The sequence below is a fragment of the Chenopodium quinoa genome, unplaced genomic scaffold, assembly GCF_001683475.1.
Source record: "Chenopodium quinoa cultivar QQ74 unplaced genomic scaffold, ASM168347v1, whole genome shotgun sequence".
Taxonomy (NCBI): domain Eukaryota; kingdom Viridiplantae; phylum Streptophyta; class Magnoliopsida; order Caryophyllales; family Amaranthaceae; genus Chenopodium; species Chenopodium quinoa.
The window spans coordinates 13,209,164-13,232,825 of record NW_018743292.1 but is presented as its reverse complement, the minus strand read 5'-3'; the positions used below and the strand labels follow the sequence as shown (position 1 = coordinate 13,232,825).

Sequence of the window (23,662 nt, the reverse complement as noted above, 5' to 3'; positions counted from 1 at the left end):
GGGGTGTTACAAGCCAATAAGCCAATAAGATAACTATTTTATGAACTTCTCTTCCAATTCTAGTAAGATCGATAATGGAAAATGATTTTTTAGGACTTAGCCATTAGCTTCTACTCTTGGTTTGTATGGTATCATTCGAGAGCCTAGTGGCCTCTCATTAGCTAAATTCAACCACATGAATAATATACATCGGAAGATAAAAAATGAACAGATGGAGTAACATTAAATCAAACGTTAATTACACCAATTTACACGTAATTATTTCATATATTCATACATCAATACAATTTTAAAAATGCTTATATAATTTTTTTTTATTTTTTTTATTTTTTGGTTTTATACAAGTATATATTTGAAGGGAGGATAAATATATATCATCACTATTCACTAATAAAATTTCTAGTTGTCCGATTATATCTTTATTCAGTAACGGTCAAAACTGAATTTGGCGCCTCTACAAATTCAGTTAAGTACCAAATTTAGATAAGAGTATCAGTCTCAGCAGCAGTAGCAGTAGTAAAAAACAATGAGCACATCCACTCAATTTCTTTCTCCTTTCATTTACCAACCTCTCAAAACCCCTAAAACCCTAACCCTAATTTTCAATTCCAAATTTCCCCAATCTCATAATTCTCAAATTAACCCCAAAATTATTCAATCCCAGAACAAACCCATTCGCAAAAACCCTAGAAAAAGGTCTTATGGAAGCTCAAGAAGGTCAGTTATTAAGAAAACATTCATTCAGGAACAAGTGGTTTTTACTGCTCCGATTTCCGATGACCCGGAAGTTGGGATAATTGGTGGCGGAATGGCGGGTCTTATGTGCGCTCTAAATTTGGAGAAGAGAGGGATTCGTTCCACTGTTTTCGACACGGTTGGTTAATTTCTATTTTCTATCTTATAATGTCTTAATTTGAATTAATTTTGGTCTGATTTAAAATTGATTGTATTTTTTCTTTTGATGATTTGGGGAATGTTTCTGGGTATTGATAATAATTAGTTATGTTTTAAATTGAATTAATTTTGGTGTAAAATACGTTGATTGTATCGTTTTGATAATACAGGAAAAGATATTTATACTACCTCCGTTATAAATTATTTGCAACAATTAGATATTTTATTATTTGCAACAATTTGACATAAAGTGTGAGTAGAAAATGTCTAATCGTTGCAAATAATTTGAAACAGAAGTAGAACTTAAATTCATACCTATAGGCAATATTTCATTTTGGGCTTATTAGGAAAATGAAAATGAAAATGAACACAAATTGATGCATTATTAATGATATCTTGCTAGTTTTCTGTCATAGGGAATGCATGGTTTGGGAGGGAGGATGGGAACAAGAATAGTTGAACCTAAGCACTATGTTTTCGACCATGCTGCTCAATTTTTTACTGTCAGCGATATGCGGTTTGGTGAGTTGGTCAATGGATGGATTGAGAAGGGGCTTGTACAGCAATGGCAGGGTACAGTTGGAGAAATTGAACCCGGGGGTCGATTTTCTCCATTGCCTGCTTCTCCACCACGATATATAGGTGTCAATGGAATGCGTACACTGGCTGATTCAATATTGTCCGAGGTGATTATGTTTGCTGTTTCACTACAACTCTTTTCCTACTATGCTATTTACTTATAATAGATGCATTTTAATTGCTGGTTGTCACTTGTCAGTATAGTCAGTATATGTATATCTCTTCCATTCTCGTTGATATTTTTGTAATGTGTGACATAGCTCTCAATTGAAGGATTAGGTCTCCTGATGAGGGTATTGAATTCCATCAGGTGATGGTAGGCTTGTTAGCACCTAAGTCTTAGATCAAAGATTACACCTGAATACCTTTTTCATTATATTCACTGTTGATTGAGTGTTGACGATTTGTGTCATCATTGAACTCTTGCATATCAAATTATTTATAGAAGTTAGTAGACCCATTAACCAAAGACTTAGAGTATGTGTATGTAGGAAATGACAAATACATTGTAACATCTATTTGTACGGATTTTTTTTGTCAACAACTACATTTTAAGTTACCACTTTTGCGAACAACTACCTTTTACTTTAGAATTTGTGAATAACTACCTTATATTGAATTTTTATTTTGGTACCAATGACGGATTTCGTCAATATTTTTGTTACTTCCAAATTGAGAGCCCTAATTTATAATTGAAGAGTAAGAGGAATGTTTTGGAGAGAATTCGATGTGAATTGGGAGTAAAATAAGCAAATTGAAACCACAAATGCATGTTGGAATTATATTATATTAGCCCCAAATTGAAAACCCTGATCTAATTTGGGTGTAAATTAGGCAAATTAAAACCGAAAAGCATTAATATGGGGTTTAAATTAGCTAGATATAACATTAAGGTGCTTAAAATAGGTTTTAATGGAGTCTAATCTATGTAATTAGAGTTAATTTTGTTTAAAATCGTTGAATGTGGGTCTCACTAACAAAAATTTTGACGGAATCCATCAAATGGTAGTGGTACCAAAACGAAAACTCAATATAAGGTAGTTGTTCGCAAACTTTAAAGTAAAAGGTAGTTCGCAAAAATGGTAGATTAAAAGGTGTGTTGACAAATTTTCCTATTTGTACATACAGAGTATATGTAACCCCCTTTATCCCAAATTTTTTACATTTTCTATAACATTTGTCTCAAATTAGTTTTTACACTTGTAGTAAAGAAAGGTTATACTATTATTTTAATACATCTTTTCTCATTTCTAGAAAGTTGTGGTCTTACGCCCTCTCATTAAATTATTATTTTGTTTTTTTAAACAAAAGCTTTTTTCCATCTCAACTACTTTATTATCAGAGAAAACTCTCCACTTTCTTCCTCTACATCCACTTTTTTTTTCTATAAAATAACAACTGATAACCAAATAATGATCCCACCTGAAACTATGTGTCTTGATAAGTGTCGAAAGTGATTTAGATACCACCTTTAGGTGCATATCTACAAGAGGGTGCTTACAGCTTTACATATATAACTCCTCTCATTTCCATAGCTTACACTAATTGATGTAAGTCAAATATTAATGAAATGACCGTCTAACTTCATTTGGCCATAACTTTCATTTTATTTTATTTGATACAAGTATCTTGACTAAAGTATCTAGGTAATGTTATGCTATCTAAGTGGTGTCAAATTGTATCAAGACAAATGTTTCACTGACAAAGCCTATAACTAGCCTCATCATATTGAAAGAGAAAAAAACTACTCCCTCCATTTACAAATAATATTTCTGTTAGTTTTGGACTTGCATATTAAGGAATTTAGTACGCTTAGGTGAAATTGTGATGGAAAGAAAGTGGAGAGATGCCCATCACATGGTTTGTGTGTATAAATTATGTTAAGTAACATGAAGATTTTTTTGTGGACATCATAAAAAGGAATATAGAAAGATTTTTTATGGATGGAAATAGTACAATCATTCAACCCACCTTGAGTTTCCATTGTTAACCACCCCACCATTCTTACTTCTTTTTTTCTTTCTTTATTTATTAGTACCTTCATTCAATTCTTGTCCCTGTTTTACTGCTACTTCCTTTGGTAAAAATATCTACCTGCTTTGTTGTGACACTACAAAAAATTGACCCCCCAATTTCTTATTGGTATAAGCAATTCTATGCTGCTCTTTTACTTTTCTCTGTAAAGGCTATAATGATTCATCATTCATTTTGCAACTGTAGGGATGGAAATGGATTAGATGAGAGCCCTTCATTTTGAAAGAGAAAGAACATACTTGGATTAATCTTTGGAAGGGCTTCAATAATTTTAAATATTTATTGATGGAAACCTTTCAGGTACTTATAAAGAATATCTTTAGCTCTTATCATTTTAAGCTGGATGATCAAGTTCAAGTTACCACTCATAAAAATCACATATTATGTGCTGCATTTGAAAGTATTCTTTGAAAGAGTGATAATGTTGATTGCGAACCACTTCCCACGTGTAATGATCCTTTTCACAATGCTGTCGTGGTTATGCAATGTTCTTACAAAATATAAGCCAACCTTGTGTTTAAATATTTTAGGTGTAATGCTTACAAGAACATGTTGGAAATTATAATGTTAATTGGAGTCTCTTAAGTAGATCCTTTCCTGTTTCAGCAAACTAATGCATCATCAACAAAAACAGAATTATATGATTTTAGTCATATCAATCTATCTCATACTATGCACATCTCTAGTTCATCAAATTGATCATACCCATATACAGTAAGGCACCAGGAAGGATAAATGAAGTTTACTATTAAATTTGTCAATGATCTTTTCTGTTGCTCTATGCCTCTGTTAACATCTGGCCTTATACTTATCTTTCTTCTCTACTTTTCCATTAGATTGGCATGGAATAGTTTGCAAAAGATTGTATTACATGTTGTCAGATTCAAATCAGACTTTTGTTTTCATTTTATGTCTTCACTCAGTCATTCTACTTATTCAATTAATTTAACTAATTCTTGAACTTGTGCAGGCAAAAATGGTTGAAGTTGTTAGGCCATGTTGGATCAGTACACTAGAGCCATTTAATGGGATGTGGCATTTGAGTGAGAATGGAAAGCCACGTGGAAAATTCGATGCTATTGTTATTGCACACAATGGTGACTTTTGCAGCCTTTGTTTCTTTTGTTTATTTATTTTTTACTTCCCTTCAGCACTATATCGAATTACAATCATATCCAAGTAACTTTTAAAGAAAACATCCATCTGAGGTTCACTTGACATTCTGAACGAAAAAGTCCATGAAGAGATAAATGGCAATCTTGACTTATGATTTAGGCGGAAGAGGTGTTAATATGAAAGAAACAATCATTTCTTGAATTATTTTTATTCTTGTTGTTAATTGCTTACCCATAAACTGTAGAAAAAAATGTTCAGTTAATTCTGAATTGTCGTGTTAAGTCTATGGTCATTTTGCTTGATATGCTTGTAGTTTGTTGAAGTCATATTGATTTTTGTACTGCAAACCTGTGACCTGTGGTGATCAATATCGAATAATTTCGGCTATGGCTGTTTCCAGAATTCTTATTTTGAAGGAGGTCTTTTCCAGAATTCTATTAATAGATGATTGTTGTTTTTCCTTCTATTATTGGACATTTTCTATTAATAACAATTTAATAATTTATCCTGACGCTTATTAACTTTGGCTTCAGATTGTTTAGTAGATGGAATGGTTGAAATTACAACTTTGAGATATTTTTCTTATGGCTCTTTTTAGGCTTCACTAGCTCTTGGTATATGCTGGCAATGAATCTTTTCAATATTCTACTTTGTCATCAGGAAAATGTGCAAATCGCTTACTCGCCCATTCAGGCTTGCCACTTATTGCTAAACAAATGAAGGTGTGATGAATTTCCTTTGTTTTTTTTTTTTTTTTTTTTTTTTTTTTTTTGGTAGCTTACTTTTTTCAGTTGGTGCTCATTTTTTATTGTTTGTCTGATAAATGTTGCATTATTCTGGGACCTACATTATGAGATCAAACTTGTACTGTAGACTAGCAACTTCCTGTATTTGATAACGCAGTACTTATTTTTGCAGAGATTAGATTTGAGCTCTATTTGGGCCCTGCTTGCAGCATTTGATGACCCTCTTCCTTTGACTTCTACCTTTGAAGGAGCATTTGTAAATGGAATAGATGCTTTATCATGGATGGCCAACAACTCTGCAAAATTGTCATCTACCCAAATTGGTCCTCATTGCTGGACTTTCTTCAGTACAGCAGCTTTTGGAAAACAGAACAAGGTTCCACAGGTTTGTTATGCATTGAATTGTGGAACATGTTAGTACAAATTTGACTTTCTGGGAAATCTATGACTCTGCTCAAAGTTTATATTAAGAGCTTTGAATTCGCTTCTCGTGTAGGCTCTGAAAAATTAGCAAACTAAAGACACACATGGGTTTATGTGACAGCTTGTTACTAAGGATTTGTTTGGTTCAACTTATTTTAACTTTTTTCTTTGTCTTACTTCAGACAAATAAAGTTGAAATAAGTTTAGTAAGTTTTGTTAAGTTCAGACAATAATTTTTTTTTAAGATTTTTTTTAAGACTTAATAATTGTTGATAATTTTGAACTCAAATAAGACAATTTCAGACAAAAATAAGTTCATATAATGTCACTATGTCAGATAAGTTCAGATAAAATAAATTTATCAAACAGAGCCTAAAACACCCCTCTCCTCCAGAAAATATGTTCATGTTTCTGCAACTTTTTTTAATACTTGTATTAAGTGAAGTTAGTGTTTTTAACACTCAGTTACTGAATAAAACTTTGATGGTTAAGATTAGAACTGCTATATTTCTATTATTCCAATATCTGTTATCTTTTACTGTAGCCTGATCAGTTATCTTGCCGTATACATATGTCTAATACTCTAATCTGTCCAATCTAATTTATATTTGATTGTTAATAACCTTAAGCTGTCAAGGGAATGCTCTATCGCTGACTCGCTGAGTTAAATCCCTTGCCTGCCCCCTTTAAGATCTAGAACTAACTGATCCTAAGCCAAGGGGTGAGAAACTCTACATCAACTTCCATCATTGTCAATTTTTAGTTACATTATTTGAACCCAGTTTTGAGAATTTTGTATGGTCTTCTGACTTCTTGGTTTGTAGAGAAGTTACCAAGCCATGGGCATGATGCTAGAGTGTATGAATTGTTCAGTTAATTTAACTTCACAAAGTATCTCTCTGGCCCAGTTGAATGAACTGGTATATTTGGAAAAGTTCCTACTGAGATATTTTTCAGTTGTAGTTGAAAAGGCTTAATTAAATTCCTCTCTAGATGTCCCCTACTTTTTGTGTGTTATCAAGTCATAGGTATGTCCATTGCAGGTGTAAGGTTTCTAGCATATTAAATTATCCTTTTTATTCTTATCAGTGCTTGATTTTGTAATCTTTACTTTAGTTAATAACAGTGTTGGGAAGTCAGATAGTATAATGTTATTATGTTAAGAATAGTGACATTTTGCGATGGGTCTTATATACGATATCAATATATTTTTTCAGATACAACATATAAAATGCATGCCAATATTGTTATTAGTGTACTAAGCTCCTAGGTATATTATGGTTACTCATATGAAGTATATCTTACCCAAATCAACGAATTACAAATGCATGCTATTAAATTGTTGATGTTTCTATAATAATGCTTCAGAGCACCATCGACCCTTCCATACAATAAAAGAATAGGACTTGTGACATTGTTATGCAAAAATCTGAAATGGACATTAGTTTGACCAAGCGCTCTTTGATGCCTCAATTGCATTTCACTATATGGCCTTGCATAGAGCTATAAAGATGATCACTCACTGCACCTTGTGTCTTAGCTCCTCATGCATGTTGCATCTCACCTTTTCACACATTTTGTGTCTTTGTTGCTGAATAATAATTTGTCTACTATTAGGAAAACATTCCAAGTGTCACCGCAGAGAAGGTAACAACACAGATGCTGGAGGGTGTTGAGATTGCATTAGGGCTCCCAAAAGGATCACTGAAGAAACCTAGTTATACCAAGGTGCAACTATGGTAAGGAACTAATAGAGAATATTAAAAATTCCTTGTTCATGCATGTTTATTGACAGCTGCTAATGCTATATGAGAGCCTTAGTATATTAGAAACTAGCATACTTCCTTCGTTCTCTTTTAGTTGCAACTTTTTAACTTTCACGCTTGCCAGTGCATAATTTCAACCCTTTACATCTCTAATTATGGATAAATTGTATAAAAATTTGTTATTGTGCAAAAAATAAATCAGGTTGAATCTAACAAGATCCCACATGATTATATTTTCCCTTACTTATAAATCAACAAAGTTGATCAAATGGGAGAACATAAATAGTGAAATGTTGCATATTTTACTGTCTGAATTTATTTTGTTTTCTTATCCATTTGAATGAACTGAATTACCTAATAAAAATGACACAAATCATTTGTATTTTGAGGGCGGTGAGGGCCTGAGGGGTAGATTACTGGAGCATAAAATGGAACGGAAAAAAATATATATATCAAAGTTGATACTAAAACCTTGTTTTCTTGGCTTCAGATGAAAAGGGTATGTGAATTACTTGTTTTCAATGTTTCTTATTATGTGGCTTCGGATGAAAAATGGATGTGAATTACTTGTTTTCAATGTTTCTTATTATGTCGACAGATTACTGGTAAGAAATTGTTATTCTTACTGCAACAAATTGTTATTCTCCATTTTCCAAGCCCAGTCAACGAAGTGCCATCCCACAAAAAATATAATCGTAAACTTTGCTTCTATAAAATGGTATGACATGGTCTAATTTCAATGAAATCATGGATATTCTGACATTTGAATTATTACGAATTATTTGTGAATGACTCAGTTGCCAGAGGTTTTATTTTGCTATGTAAATAGGAAACGATCGTACTGTATTGTGTATTAGGCTGAGAGTCAATTGGAAAAGGCCTCTCTGTTATTGTGGTATAAGGATTGCTTACATCCATCATACTCCACCCCAGCAGCCTCTTTGGAAGCATTGACACGTACAACGATGTAGCGCGCCTTAATCTATCCGGCCTTCTTGTCATTAAATTTTTTTTTTCCCTCGTCTTGCTTACTTATAATTTTCCCCCTGGTGTTTTGAAATTGATCACAATTTAGACTTGCTATGAAGAAACTCAATTCATTAGGATTGAAACAAACTTTGTGTTCTTATTTATTGATGGATATGCAAAGGCAATAATTGGCTGATATTCTCTAAGACTAAGCATGCAAAGAAATGTGATCAATGCAATTATCTGTCACAAAAATATGATAATGTTTATTGAATGAGTTTCAAGTTATGGCTTAGCGGTCATGCTTCATTTTCAAACTGTAGTTTTCACTTTCTTTAATAGGAATTCGGAGCTTGATTGAACAAGCAGTATTAATTATTTCTGTTACCTGCAGGGGTGCAGCTCTTCCAACCAATACTCCAGGCACTCCATGCATCTTTGATCCTCAAGGAAGAGTTGGTATTTGTGGTGATTGGCTGCTGGGTTCAAGTCTAGAAGACGCTGCTCTCAGTGGCATGTCAATGGCTAGTCATGTAAGCATAAAATCATCACTTAAATCATTCTCACTTGACATTTGATATTTTGTCTAACATCAGTACTAAGTTTGGAGGCGTGTAAGCTACGGAGTATCAACTACTCACCCTGCCCCTATATGATTCTCACACTCGCCATTTTCGTCCATTTTAATTACATTTTCCCACTTCAATGCACCCACTAATATTATATTACCTCTCTTACCCTACTAAAAGTTATGGTCCCACACTCTATCTCGTTAAATAAAAAAAATTCTGCCACTCTCTCATCACATCTACTTTTCTATTAAAATGTACTTCCTCTGTCTTTTTTAAAGTGACGTACTTTTTTTTTTTTTTTTTTTGGAAATATTCTATTCTACTATTTTTAATTATATTCATTTCTCTTTCAGTCACACTACTATATTTTAAATTATTTCTCTCTCATCATTGTCCCAACTCCTACATTCTTAATTAGTTCTCGCATCTCACATCCTACTATTTAATCTCTAAAAAAAGCTGCCCTACCTATACACCCTATATATTTTTCTTAAAACTCCTTGTGAGCTTGGGTCACTTATAAAAAAACGGAGGGTGAAATAGATAAGCAAACATCTTATCACCTAAACATTGTGCAAACCTTTCTGCGATGTTTTATTTGGGATGGAGGGAGTGCAACTTATATGTCAATCCTGCTCAAGTTTAAATGCATGTGAACATCAAACAATGAATTTGCTGGGGTCTATGAGATATATATAACTGAAAACCTTCACGACATGCTGTGCTTTTTATTTCCATCTTGACTTACACCTGGGTTTAATTTTGAATTTACAGATTGCAGACTATTTTCAAAGTGATGGAACACATGCAGAGGATTATGCAATTGGCTTGCACAATGAATTTCAACAGATACAAGGACACGACATTGGGCGGTTTCCTGGTTTAGAACCTAAAGACCTGGTAAATTAATCTTATACGTGTTCCAAATTATCTATGTGATTCTTGTAGAGGATCAGAATTCCTGGAATTTATTGTGTTGTGTTTGCTACTGCTGCATGTTTTTGTTGTTGACACTGATGATAGCTGTGCATTCTTTATATTAATTTGCTGAGAGTAGGTGATGGGAGAACTTGTACAAACATATAGTTAGCAAACTTGGTCTAGAAGGATCAGTCTGATTTATTACAAGACTCCATTTTGAAGCATGGACTCATAAGAGGTACGTTCTATATCTAAGCAATTTGATAAGTTTCGCTTACCTGAAGTAGGAATGTAAATCATATAGACTTCAGGGGTACAGGGGCTTCTTGTGAAAATACGAACTATGATCTTTATAGTAGATTCAGCAAACCAAGATGTTAAAGACAATTTGAGAAGTTTTAACAGCTAAACCAACTTATTTTGGGCACATAGAGGTCATTGTCTAGCTTGAAAGTTTTATCTTTTGTTTTTCTGCCTTTATAGCATGAGATAGATGTCTCAGGAATTTTTTATTAATCAGTTACTTTCACAAGTTTTGTGAGAAACCAGTTAGCAATCCAGCATGACATAAGAAATGGTACTCATACGATTAAATTTCAAACACACTGCATCAAACTGTGTCAAGGAAAAGTTGTAAGAGAACTATGAAATTATGTACCATCTAAGAAACTAAGGATGTTGTATTCTTTCCGTTTCAGCTTCTCAAAACGTGTGTACTAGGATACAACATAACAGCAGATGAGTATCAGGGTGTACACCACACCCATTTTTCTCACCCACCAGAGGCAATATCAATATTCCATCACTGATCTTCATTGTTATGTTGATATCACTAATGGCAGCCTTTCCCATGCATGCTTTCTTGCAGGGTCCCTTGAGGATGTTTCTTGATGAAAAATTGATCTACTTCAGTGAATTTTTGAAAGTCTAACTGGCTAATACAAGAGGGGGGGTGAATTGTATTTGAGGTGAAATCTAAAAACTTTTTGCGGAATTTAACTAAATGAAATAGTGACGAGAGAAGATATAGGCTTTTCTAAATTTCCACTAAGTAATCAAACTCTTTACAAGTGAAGATTCAAACCCGTTAACAAGTTCCACAAATTAGGAACTTGTTCCCAACTCTCACAGAAGACTTCAGCAACGAAGCTTCCTTGACCTCACTTTACAAACTCACAATCCCAACCCCTAAGTACTTGAATACAATCTGTGATTACAAATACCTATTGCACTCAAGAATATATGAAGGAAAATAACTCTCTTTATGTTATTAGATGGCTACTGGAATTTTTATGCTCAAGAGTTATATCTTTCTGAGATAGTTTGCATGAGTATTTATAGAGAAGGCTTAGTCATTAACCTCCACTATAATCACGTCCACATGCCAACAACCCACTAACAACTTGTGGAGTTATCTTGACAGATGGTAATCATGAAGAGGTTTCCTAGCCTTATCTAATTAGTCCACTATCTTAAACAACTTGATAATCATTAGCCGTATAAAGATTTTCACACAGAAAAACCGCTTGCTATCCTTATCAAATATTTGTTTAAAAAGATTATCAAAAGTTTGTTTAAAAAGATTTTATTTGAAAAGATAAATTTATTATTTATTAAAACAACTAGATAATTATCTTCGATAATTATCTTTATTAAAACTTTTACAAATTATCTTTTCTTTAAGAAATTATCTTTTAAAACTAACTTTTATTCCAGTAGTCTTTTTAACATAAGTCATTGAGTTCCTTTCCGACTTTATAATATTGAGTGCTCACAATTAAAACTAGAACGTGAGATTTGCACGAGGCTTTTTAGAGAATGCTACTCCGCATCCAAGTTCCTACTCCGGAACGAACTTTGCTTGAATCCTTTATTCACCAAAGACTCAAAACATTCATTAGTCGAGTTTGTCAATTTGTCCATCAAAACCAAAAGGCTCAACAAATTCCCCCTTTTTGATGATGACAAACATTGACAAACTTAGGTAAATAAAATCATCCAGGCATGCAACAAAAATTTAAAGTAAGGCATGAAAACAAAAAAAAAAAAAAAAACAATTAAAGAACTTAGAAAAATATTAAAAAGTTTTTTTTTTTTTTTTTTTTTTTTTTTTTTTTTTTTTTTTTTAAAAAAACTGAGCAAAAGAAAAATTAACAAAGACTTTAAAAACTGAACTTAGCAAAAGTTTGTACCTTCGATGTGTGAGTTCCTTGGTAAACACTTTAGCCGCCATGAAGTTTGTCTTTTCCCCCTTTTGGCATTATCAAAAGATTGAAAAAAAACATTTTGCTATACTCCCACTAGACTACGTAGGGAATAGTGAGCTCAAATAATGCAAGGCAAAAATAAGTTAGGTACTAAATCATCAGCAACCACACACAATCATATGAAAAATACGAGCCAAGTTCCGATTTAGGAAATAGAAGAGGAACATAGAGAATGTAGCAAAGGATAAAGGCGTACAAACCAAAGTTCAGAGAGATTAAACAAGACCAAAATAAAATTGTTCAACATATGAAATTAGAATAAGTGCAATCAAGGATTTAAGAGGCTGCATTGGTAGGATCAAGGGTTGGATTTGTGGGATCAATAGAGTCTTCCTCGACTTCCTCAAAGGCTACTTTGTTGATAGTTTCCAAGATCTCCTTGTTGCCTTCACTAAACTTGCCTTCAGCCTGTGCAAGCTTTGCCTCCACGCCTGCAAATCCGGTTGCTTGAGATTCTGCCAGAGCCTGCACCTGGCCTTTAAGAGAAAGCAATTCCGAGGCCATTTCCTCCAGTTTCTTGCTCACCAGAGTAGTCAACTTCTCCATATCTGCTTTAACCTGTTGAAAATCATAAACAAACACACGAGTTCCAGAGAAAGCAGCAAAGCCAGTAGGCTGAAATGGAGGAGGAGAAGGTGAATGAGAAGGCTGCCTAGTAGGTGAGACAGGAATAGAAGAGGGTTCAGTGGAAGAGGGAACTTGGGTAGGGTTGAAGGTGGAATCAGATTTGTCTGAGGAGCTGATGGTTTCTACAGTCACAGGGTGTGTAGTAGAAAGGGCAGGCTTGACCACATTCCTCTTACTCCTTCTAAGGCCCCCTGTAAACACAGGAATGACAGGTGGTCCAGCTGTGCTCTCAGTCAGATTGTCGAGCTTCCCCCTCAGAAACTTCCATATGTTCCCCCTCAGAATCTTCCTGTTTTTCTCCTTGCACATCTCCCTCAAGTATTTTTTCTTTGTTTTTCTCTCTGTTAGAACTTTTTTCTTCTTCCTTATCTCCCTCAGAATCACTGGAGGTGGTAGCACCCTCACTAGCCTCCTCACTACCCTGGTCACTGCTTGCATCACATTCTTCCTTAGCTTCTTTCCCTTTCCCTTTCTTTTTCTCCCCTCCTTTCCGAGGCACAAAACATACTTTGCCATTTGTAAGCCTAAGACTCAGTCTAAGTAATGATTGTTCAGAGAGGATATTATCGGGTTTGAGATATGTTGGGGATTCACATTCAACATCAATACCAAAAGATTTGAACAACACAGTAAGGAAAGAGCCATATGGAATTGTGGTCTTTTGAGCATAAAAATTCAAGTGTTCAATCATTAGAGCAGGGAAATTAATCTGTATTTTGCATGCAAGACAGAATATGAGGGAGGCATCCAAGAGTGATACGGTACTCCGTTTTTGTAAACGGGGTACTATACCCTTCCAGGTGAAGGTAAACAGTAGCTTATGAAGGGGTGTTAGGGCATGATGGTGAGTAGTTTTCACTTTCGGATTTCCTCCAATAAATTGAAGGATTTTGCATTCATCATTATGGCCAATATTTACGGATTGTTTGTGCTTTAAATAAGAACAATAGCCTTTAACAGGAACTTGAAATAGATTTCCAAGATAATTGGCATCAATCGAAATTGGAATATCATTAACTACGGCCGAGCACACACCATTATCACATTGAAAGGTATTTTTGAACTCATAAATAAGTTTAGGATAAACAGGGTAATGAGAACAATTCTGGAACAAGTGAGTCCATTTTTGATAATCAATTAAAGAAGTAAATTCAGTGAACTTACTCGCCACACACCAATCATAGTTGATGTGATATCCGAGAGTGTAATTCCATGATGGGAATTTGGTGGTTGCGCGCCGTTTCCTGTCGCCGCCCTTCACAACCTTAGCCTTCCTCTTTGGCTGAGCAGATGGATGCACCATCGCAATTGGCACCGGTTGTGGAGACCCCGTGTTTGAGGAGGGTTTGGATGGTGGTGATCGGGTTTTTGGGGTGGTGTTTCGGTTGGTTTTCATGGTGTTGAAGGTAAAATGAAGGGAAGGAGAAGATGAATAGTGTGAATAGGAAGGAGAGAGAGTGAGGCCGGTTATGGGAGTGTATGGGGAATTTAATTGATTTGATAGGTGAAGGTGGAGTGAAAAGAAGAAAAAGAGTTTAATGGGGAGGAGTGAGAAAGAAAAGTGACGGTTTAAACTGTGAGGTAGTGGGGTAGTTTTAGAGGTAGTAGGATTTAATTTGGTGAAATAATTGCACTCATCTAATTCAATGTTGATAAAATAAAATCGTAAGTTAAGAAGTTGATATACATGCTTCTTATCTTACGTAGCAAATAAGATCTTTTTGTATTTTTGAATTCTATGAGGAATAGAAAAATTCATCATGAAAAAATAAGGAAGGAAGAAGATAAGAATAAAAAATAAGATAGAAATAAAAGATAAGAAAGAAAATAACAAGAAGAAAAATAAAAAAAAACGAAAAAGATAAATGAGAGCAGATTGATTGTAAATTATGATGATAATTTACGTGATCATGATACAGAGAGTAAAGAATGATGAAAAAGGAACTTGAAACAACATGGCTCAATACTTTTAACATATTAAAAGTATGTATAAGTGACTTTTCAATACTTCACAAATCTTTCCCCTGGGTAATTTCAGCTGTGTTATGCACACAAGATTGAGCATAGCATCGTTAGTTACATCCGATTTTACCTTAGGGGTTCCAAACAAAAATCACTTGAGCCGTAGCATCCCCAATTCCACACGCATCTTTTCAAACTTGTCTCTGCTTAAAGGCTTAGTTAAAATGTCAGCAATTTGAAATTCAGTAGAAATAAAATCTAGCTTAATTAAGCCCTTTTTCAAGAAAGTCATAAACATATCAAAAGTTTCATCTTTACTATGTAAGAATATGACCCATGTAAATCTAGAATAATCATCTACAAGAACTAAGACATATATTTTTCCACTTCTACTTTGAATTCTAACGGGGCCACACAAATCCATATGAATGAGTTCCAAAGGTTTTGTGGTGCTTACCATTTTCTTTGATTTAAATGATGATCGAACATGCTTTCCTTTGATGCAAGCTTCACAAATTTTGTCATTTAGGAATTTGATAGAAGGTAATCCGATTACCAAGTCCTTTGACCTTAATTTGTCAAGCAATGAAAGACTAACATGTCCAAAACGTCTATGCCATAGAAGTGGATCATCCTCAATAACACTTAAACAGGATAGATTGTATTTTGGAACTTTGTTAAGATCCACGGTATACGTGTTCCCTTTACGAGTTCCTTCCAAAACGATTTTTCCAGTGTTATTGTTGATGATTTTGCAATTTTCAGAAGAAAAGCTTACAGAGTTTCCTTTATCACAAAGCTGAGATATACTGAGTAGATTATGCTTCAAACCCTCGACTAAAAATACATTGTCAATTGCATGGGAACTTGACCTTCCTACTTTGCCAACAGCAACAATGTTGCCTTTCTTATTGTCTCCAAAGGTCACTGTTCCCCCTGTATAGGCCGTCAGTGAGAGAAATCTGGATTCATCTCCTGTCATGTGCTTAGAACAACCGCTATCGAGGTACCACTGGTTGTTCCCCCTCACTGCGACCTGCAAAAGAAATTAAGGGTTAGTAGCAGGAACCCTTTCATTCATGGGTTCCTGTGTTGACACATTTAAATCAGATTTCTTCTGCCAAACATAGTTCACATTCTTATTGTACAGATTTGCTTTCTTAGTACATTCTTCACTGCGATGTTCCTTTTTACCACAAAAAGAACAAACGGTCTCACTAGGTAAGTTCACATATTTCTTTTTCTTTCCAGTGGACTTCTTCTTATGAACATAGCCTAGACCTTCTGTTCTTTTTGTCTGAGCTTCCTTTACCCACTTGGGAACACCCGTGCTTGCTGTATTTTTACTTTTTCTTGCAATTTCTAGGTCCTTTTCTAGTTTCTCATTTTTATCATTGGTTTCCTTTATCTCTTTCTTAACATGCTCTAGTTCATTATTAAACATGATTAAAGGAACTTCAGTAGACCTGCAAGAATCAATGTTAGTACACAACATTTTATATTGAGTCAATTCAATATTCAGCATGATATTCTCACTCTTGACTCTTTCAAGGGATTCTTTTAGCATAATATTTTTATCTAACAATTCAAAGAATCTGCCTTGAACATCATTTCTTAAGCTATTCAGATACTTAACATGATCTCTACAAATTCCAGTTGCCTTTTCGGCTTGCCTTAGTTTTGCACATAATTCTTTATATTCATCTAAGGTTTCTAACAATAAAGAGATTAATTTATCCTTTGAGAGAGATTTCAAATAACTAGGTTGAATGACTACCTCATCATCATGCTTTGCCATTAGACAGAGATTGGCTACTTCATCGTCTGTGTGTTCCTGTTCCTCTTCTTCGGAACTCGATTCTCCCCACGTGGAAATCATTGCTTTCCTGAAATTTGTTTTAGAAAAGTTAGGCTTGGAATTTCTGCTTTGATCAGTTTCTTTTCCCTTGCCTTTCTCAGATTCCCATAATGGACACTCTTTGATGAAGTGGTTGGTGCTTCCACATTTGTGACAAGAAGACTTGGCTTTGGGTTCCTGATTTCTTTTACTGTATCCTTTCTTCTTGTCTAAAAACTTGTTGTTACGGTAGAATTTTTTCAGCCTTCTCACCAACATTGCAGCTTCTTCTTCAGATTCTTCATTAGCTCTTAATGCTAGCCCTTGACTTTTGACAGTCTCCTGAGTCCGATTGTTCGACTGGATCTCGTGAGTAATGAGGGAACCCGCAAGATGTTCCAGATTGAACTTGGTGAAGTCTTTTGATTCCTGCACCGCTGCAACCTTTGCTCTCCATCTGTCATTGTCTGGAAGACTTCTTAAGACTTTTCTGACCTGCTCATCTATAGGAATTATCTTGCCAAGACACGTTAGTTCGTTAGTAATACCTTTAAATCGAGTAAACATGTCTTTAATGGATTCTTTGTTTCCCATTTCAAAGCGCTCATACTGAGACAAAAGAATGTCTATTTTGGAACGTTTAACATCTGACGTTCCTTCATGTGTAACTTCCAGAAGATCCCAAATTTCCTTTGCGGACTTGCACCCTTTGACACGAGTATGTTCATCGGGTCCAAGTCCCCAAATTAAAAACTTTTTGGCAGTAGCATTCATTTCAAGTTTTTCAAAATCAGTTTTTTTCATACTCATCCATAGGTTTAGGGATTACCTCATTATTAGCATTCGTTTTCGTAATTTCGTAATCTCCTACTTGTATAATTCGCCATACCTGATAATTCTCTGCTTGGATAAAGATTTCCATCTTATCCTTCCAATAAGGATAAAATTTGCCGTTGAAGTATGGAGGCCTTTGAATGGATGTACTCCCGAATTCCTTTTCCTCTGTGTAAGCCATTTTCCAGGAACTTACTCAACAGGGTTGCCTGCGTGTTCTGAGTTCCTGCTCTGATACCAACTGAAAGTCTAACTGGCTAATACAAGAGGGGGGGTGAATTGTATTTGAGGTGAAATCTAAAAACTTTTTGCGGAATTTAACTAAATGAAATAGTGACGAGAGAAGATATAGGCTTTTCTAAATTTCCACTAAGTAATCAAACTCTTTACAAGTGAAGATTCAAACCCGTTAACAAGTTCCACAAATTAGGAACTTGTTCCCAACTCTCACAGAAGACTTCAGCAACGAAGCTTCCTTGACCTCACTTTACAAACTCACAATCCCAACCCCTAAGTACTTGAATACAATCTGTGATTACAAATACCTATTGCACTCAAGAATATATGAAGGAAAATAACTCTCTTTATGTTATTAGATGGCTACTGGAATTTTTATGCTCAAGAGTTATATCTTTCTGAGATAGTTTGCATGAGTATTTATAGAGAAGGCTTAGTCATTAACCTCCACTATAATCACGTCCACATGCCAACAACCCACTAACAACTTGTGGAGTTATCTTGACAGATGGTAATCATGAAGAGGTTTCCTAGCCTTATCTAATTAGTCCACTATCTTAAACAACTTGATAATCATTAGCCGTATAAAGATTTTCACACAGAAAAACCGCTTGCTATCCTTATCAAATATTTGTTTAAAAAGATTATCAAAAGTTTGTTTAAAAAGATTTTATTTGAAAAGATAAATTTATTATTTATTAAAACAACTAGATAATTATCTTCGATAATTATCTTTATTAAAACTTTTACAAATTATCTTTTCTTTAAGAAATTATCTTTTAAAACTAACTTTTATTCCAGTAGTCTTTTTAACATAAGTCATTGAGTTCCTTTCCGACTTTATAATATTGAGTGCTCACAATTAAAACTAGAACGTGAGATTTGCACGAGGCTTTTTAGAGAATGCTACTCCGCATCCAAGTTCCTACTCCGGAACGAACTTTGCTTGAATCCTTTATTCACCAAAGACTCAAAACATTCATTAGTCGAGTTTGTCAATTTGTCCATCAAAACCAAAAGGCTCAACAATTTTGGATATACAAGCTTTTTCAAGCAGACTCACTTTTTGCATGAGTTTAAGTCTAGATTTTTTATATTTTATTTGTAACTCATGTATGTTTTGTATGTTAGTAATGTTGTACTTTGAAAGAGAATGTATTACAAAATTGTGAAGTAACCAATTAATAGAAAGTGTTTTACTGATCACAATCATCTTGAATCTTACAGAGTTTTCGTTACTGATCACAATCATCTTGAATCTTATAGAGTTTTCGTTCAATGTTCAACCTATTAAAAATTTTAGTGCTTAACCCTCAATCATCTATTAGCTAGAGGTGGATATCTTGGTAACAATTGAGATATGAACATTATTGACATGATAAAGTTTTGGAAGAACTGACATTTGCAATTCGCGATTGTCCTTTCACTCGTATTCTGGTTTGTGGTCCGTTTAGGTTTCCTCGGGAATATTTTGGATGATAAGCCTTTCATGAGTGGTTTTTGATCTAATTGGTGTTTTTATTGTAGTGAAGAACTGGAACGGCTTGATCACTACACCTTTCTTTCTTTATTATGGGCCATATGACTCTCTCGTAATTAGGGTGGTTGTAAGTACTCCGGAGTTGATCTTCAATCTCTCTAGTGAATGGCTCCACTGAGGAATTCAAGCTCAAGATTTTACTCGAACCTCTCCTTCGGCTCCTAGGACTCTTCCCCGTGGACTCTCTTGATGTTTGCCAGATTTTTTATGGAGGTTGGAATTGTTTGGATAATACTGCAAGTGTCGGTGGATCTTCTGTGAGGTTCATTGATGGGCTTCTATTTGGTCATATCTCCTTCTGCCCTTCGTTACATGCTTGCTTTTGGGCTCTCCATGAAGCTCGCCGTAAAGGCTTTCTTCGTTTGCTAATCTACACAGACGGCGCAGTTTTAATTTCTTTGATTTGTCAACGGCGTTGAAATGACATCTCATATTTCTGGTTGCTTCATAGTTCATCCCTATTATCTTTCCCTAGCTACTTGTCGTATTTGTAAAGTCCTGCGTACTTGGGTTTCTCCTGCTCCTTGGCTGGCTGTGGGAGCTCGTCGCCGATGTTTTCTGTATCTGTCCTTTTAATTTGGTCTTTGTTTGGTTGGTTAGTTTGTTTATCAGCTCTTCTTGTAAAAGAAAAAAAAAGCAATTCCAGTCATAGACTGTTTGCTTTAAAACGATCCCAACTTTTAGGTGTATTTTTACAAAATGGTTCACGTAAAATTAACTTGACAAACTTCAAATTGGTTAATATGACCACTTCTTTTGAAACACAACCCCCCCCCCCCAAAAAAAAAAAATTTGGTACTAAAGTGTAAGAGGATTTTTTATTTTTTATTTTTATTTTTATTTTTTTTATTTTTTTTTGGAATAAAAAGTGTAGGAGAGTATAAACTACCTTAAAGGGACATTTTTTCATTGGATGTTTCAATCTATAATTTATAATCTATATTAAAGTGAGTTTTTAAGAAAGTATGTGTTATATGGAACCTTTCTCATGCACTAGAAATATGCCACATCATTCATAGTTTTTATAGTTTTTGGACTCATGGCCAACCATAATTAAGTTATAGGTCTTACCATCTTTTGTCTATACTTTCATATTTAACTCAAATTTAATATATCTGACTTTGGTTGGAATTATTTATTTTGTATTCTTTTTTGTAATAATTTAATGACTATTGGGGTGAGTAGTCACTTTTAGGGCATGAGCACTTTACTCAATGGTTGAAATTTCTACATTGTAAACATGAATAGAATTAGTTGTGAGGATATTAAAGTTCACATGCTTGAATGTGAATCTAATTTCTTAGTTTGGGTTGATTAAATGGACTTAAACTCATTAATAGTCGGGCCTAGTTAAATCATCATGCGATTCTTTATTGTGTTTTATTTTGTGATTCTTTAATTTTTTTTAGTGGTAAGGTGATTGCCATGACAAACAATCCTCATGCAAGTTAATTAAACCCAAATTACCAAATTAGTTTATCAAGGGTAGTGTGAATGGCATTGAAAATATTCACCCTTAAAGTTTCTATAGTTGAATTTGATCTCAAAAGAACTACTTGTTGAAACAACTTCTTGCATAATCATAATTGTTAACCAACCGAGTCAAGACCAAGCCTGGGTAGGCTTGGCTTGAGCTTGAAGCTCGTCAAGTGAAGGCTCGAGGCTCGATCAAGGCTTGAAAAGCCCAAATCAGCAAGACCCAAATGGTGCCCATAATCATAGTTTCAATAACAATTAAATTTTGCTTTTATAACTCTTACATTCTATCACTTGCTCCAAACTTTTGATGAGGGACTATTTTTTTTTTCTTATCTTTTGTTGGTTCATCTTCTACATAACATGAACGAAAGCTCTAACACTCAGAGAGGACACAAACTAGAGTTTTGGAAATTATTATTAGTTCCTAAGTCCTAAATATGAAACAAAAGTTTATGTTACTGATTGATTTATTACAAAAAAAAATTAATAATAATAATATATATATATATATATATAATATATATATATATATATATATATATAATATATATATATATATATATATAATATATATATATATATATATATATATATATAATATATATATATATATATATATATATATAATATATATATATATATATATATATATATATATATATATATATATATATTTGAGCTTGTTCACAAGCTTTTGAGCCGAATCCGAATTCAAGTCGAGTCAAGTCTATACTGAGACGATTCTCAAGCAATGCACGAGTAGGCTTGGCTCGTTAACACCCTTAACATTTAGTGGTAGTTTTAATTTTAGACATAAAACATAGTATAGTTAAGTATTGAACAAACACGCTGATGATAAAAAGACTAATTGGAGAACTAGTTCATCAATGAAATATAGAGGAGAAAATGGAGCACATCAGCGTATCCAACTCAATAAATATCTCACAATTCACCATTTAACTAGTTCTCTACTTTAATTTGATACTCCCTCCGTTCCACAATAATGTTCTAATTTAGAGTTTTTTTATGAGACAAATTTGATTAAAGTAGGAAACATTATTGTATAACAGGTGGAGTAATATTTACCACCCTAACACTAGCACACAAAAAATATCAAACCATTCAATTTCAAACATAGATTTATCATCCCTCTTCCAAGGAAAGTTCTTATATATATATATTTTTTTTTATTTTTTATTTTTTTTCGAAGATTGAGTTGAATGATCTCACATTCTCACTACCCAAGTGGACAAGGCTATAGTAGTCTCAAACAGCTCACCTCAAAAAAGCTCAATATTACCACTTCTCCCATTTCCCATTTACCATTTCTTAAATATCAATCCCACCCACCTCCACCCCCTTTTCTCCTCATTACACGGTTAGCCCAAATCTAGCCCATCTCCCTTCTCTCTCTGCCACCACCATTTTCACTTCTTCTTCTTCTTCCTCAAATTCTCAATCTCATCCTCAAATTCACCAAAATCCCAGATCAATTCCCTGAAAACCCATCAATTTCCCACCATTAAAATGAGAATCAGAAGATCTTTAACTTCCTCTGTTTCCCCTTCTTCTCCTCCAACCCTTTCACCTTCACCTTCTTCATGTTCTTCCTCTTCTTCTTGCTTCTCATCTCACTCTACTATCTCAACTCACTCTCTTTCTTCCTCCTCTAACTCCACCTCCTCTTCTTCCTCTCCTTCTCTTTCCGCTGCCAATCCCCGCTGCCACGGCCTCGATCTACTCGTCAAGGCCGTCTACTACGTTGCCGGGTCTGTGATCGGTGTTCCCTATATTCAAAGGCGGGTTATTCGTCGTCGTAAGCCCGCCCTTCGATTTGCTAATCTTGTCATCAATTCCGATCAAAATGATGTTGGGGATTTAGTTGAAGATGATGAGAATGTTGTTGATTTTAAAACTACTGATTTGATCGAAATTCCGAAGAAGATTAATAAGAATAGTAATGCTGCCAAGAAGAAGCCGCAAAAGCGAAGATCAAAGGCTGTACCCTTGAAATACAATGACTCTGTTCTACAGGCTTTGAAACCGAGGGATCGGCGAAGAAGAAGATCGATTAAATGATTGAATCTTTGTGGGTTAAGATCTGGTTAGTGATCTGGGTTTTTTTTTTTAATTTTTAAAATTGATCTTTAATTAGATCATCATGCATTGGTGATAATCGGGTATTTTTGTTGTATTATTAGTTTATATAATATATCACTTATATATTGTATTAATCAATCAAATTTAGCTTTGATTTAGTTTGATGGGTGTTGGAATTTTACTATTCTTTGTTGAAAATCCATGGAAAAAAATAGGTTTCTACTGTAGTATAGATGAAGGTAGAAGTAAAAGATGCAATTTTGATTTAGAATTTTATAGTAATTGATGTTTAATTGGTAGAATTTTTATGGGATTTCTCAATTGTTATGAAAAATCCATGATTTTGGAGGTTTTATACTTGTTTTTTATCTTTTGATGATTGAATTGCTAGATTTATGGATTAGAATTTGACAGATTTATGCTGTCGGTGACTTGTATTATTGGTCTGAATTGGCAGTACTATTTTTAGAGCAGTAATTTGTGTTGCTATGAAAGTGCAAATTTATGAATTGTTGGTGGTTTTAATTGTCCAAATTCTCTCAAAAGTTTTGTTTTTGGTCCCTTTCTTTTTATTGTATTGTTCCTTATGACAGATTCATGTTAGCCGAGCCCAAATCATTTTGGGACTAAGGCCTTGTTGTTGCTATCAAAAAATTTTGTTTTTGATCTTGATCTTGCATTTTTACTCGTGGAAAAAATGATACACTTGTAATCTGTAGCTTTTCTGTCAAAGGAGAAAATCTCTCTATAGAATCGGCG

At 34.2% G+C, this 23,662-nt stretch overlaps 1 protein-coding gene across 4 annotated transcripts; it reads left to right on the top strand.

Moving 5' to 3' along the window:
• The first annotated feature begins 222 nt into the window (after positions 1–222).
• On the top strand, positions 223–20,115 carry LOC110737130 (renalase-like). 4 transcript variants are annotated; one of them, XM_021917501.1, is made up of 10 exons: positions 223–874; positions 1,311–1,580; positions 4,478–4,604; positions 5,284–5,345; positions 5,542–5,754; positions 7,410–7,531; positions 8,922–9,060; positions 9,874–9,999; positions 10,157–10,258; positions 19,312–20,115. In XM_021917501.1, exons 1-9 carry the CDS (start codon positions 527–529, stop codon positions 10,187–10,189), a joined length of 1,440 nt encoding a protein of 479 aa, XP_021773193.1. In that variant the 5' UTR covers positions 223–526; the 3' UTR covers positions 10,190–10,258; positions 19,312–20,115. The 4 variants fall into 4 exon arrangements, with proteins under 4 accessions (XP_021773193.1, XP_021773191.1, XP_021773192.1 ...); XM_021917499.1 differs by lacking the exon at positions 19,312–20,115 and adding an exon at positions 16,836–16,907; XM_021917500.1 differs by lacking the exon at positions 19,312–20,115 and adding an exon at positions 10,889–10,961.
• The last annotated feature ends 3,547 nt before the right edge of the window (positions 20,116–23,662 follow it).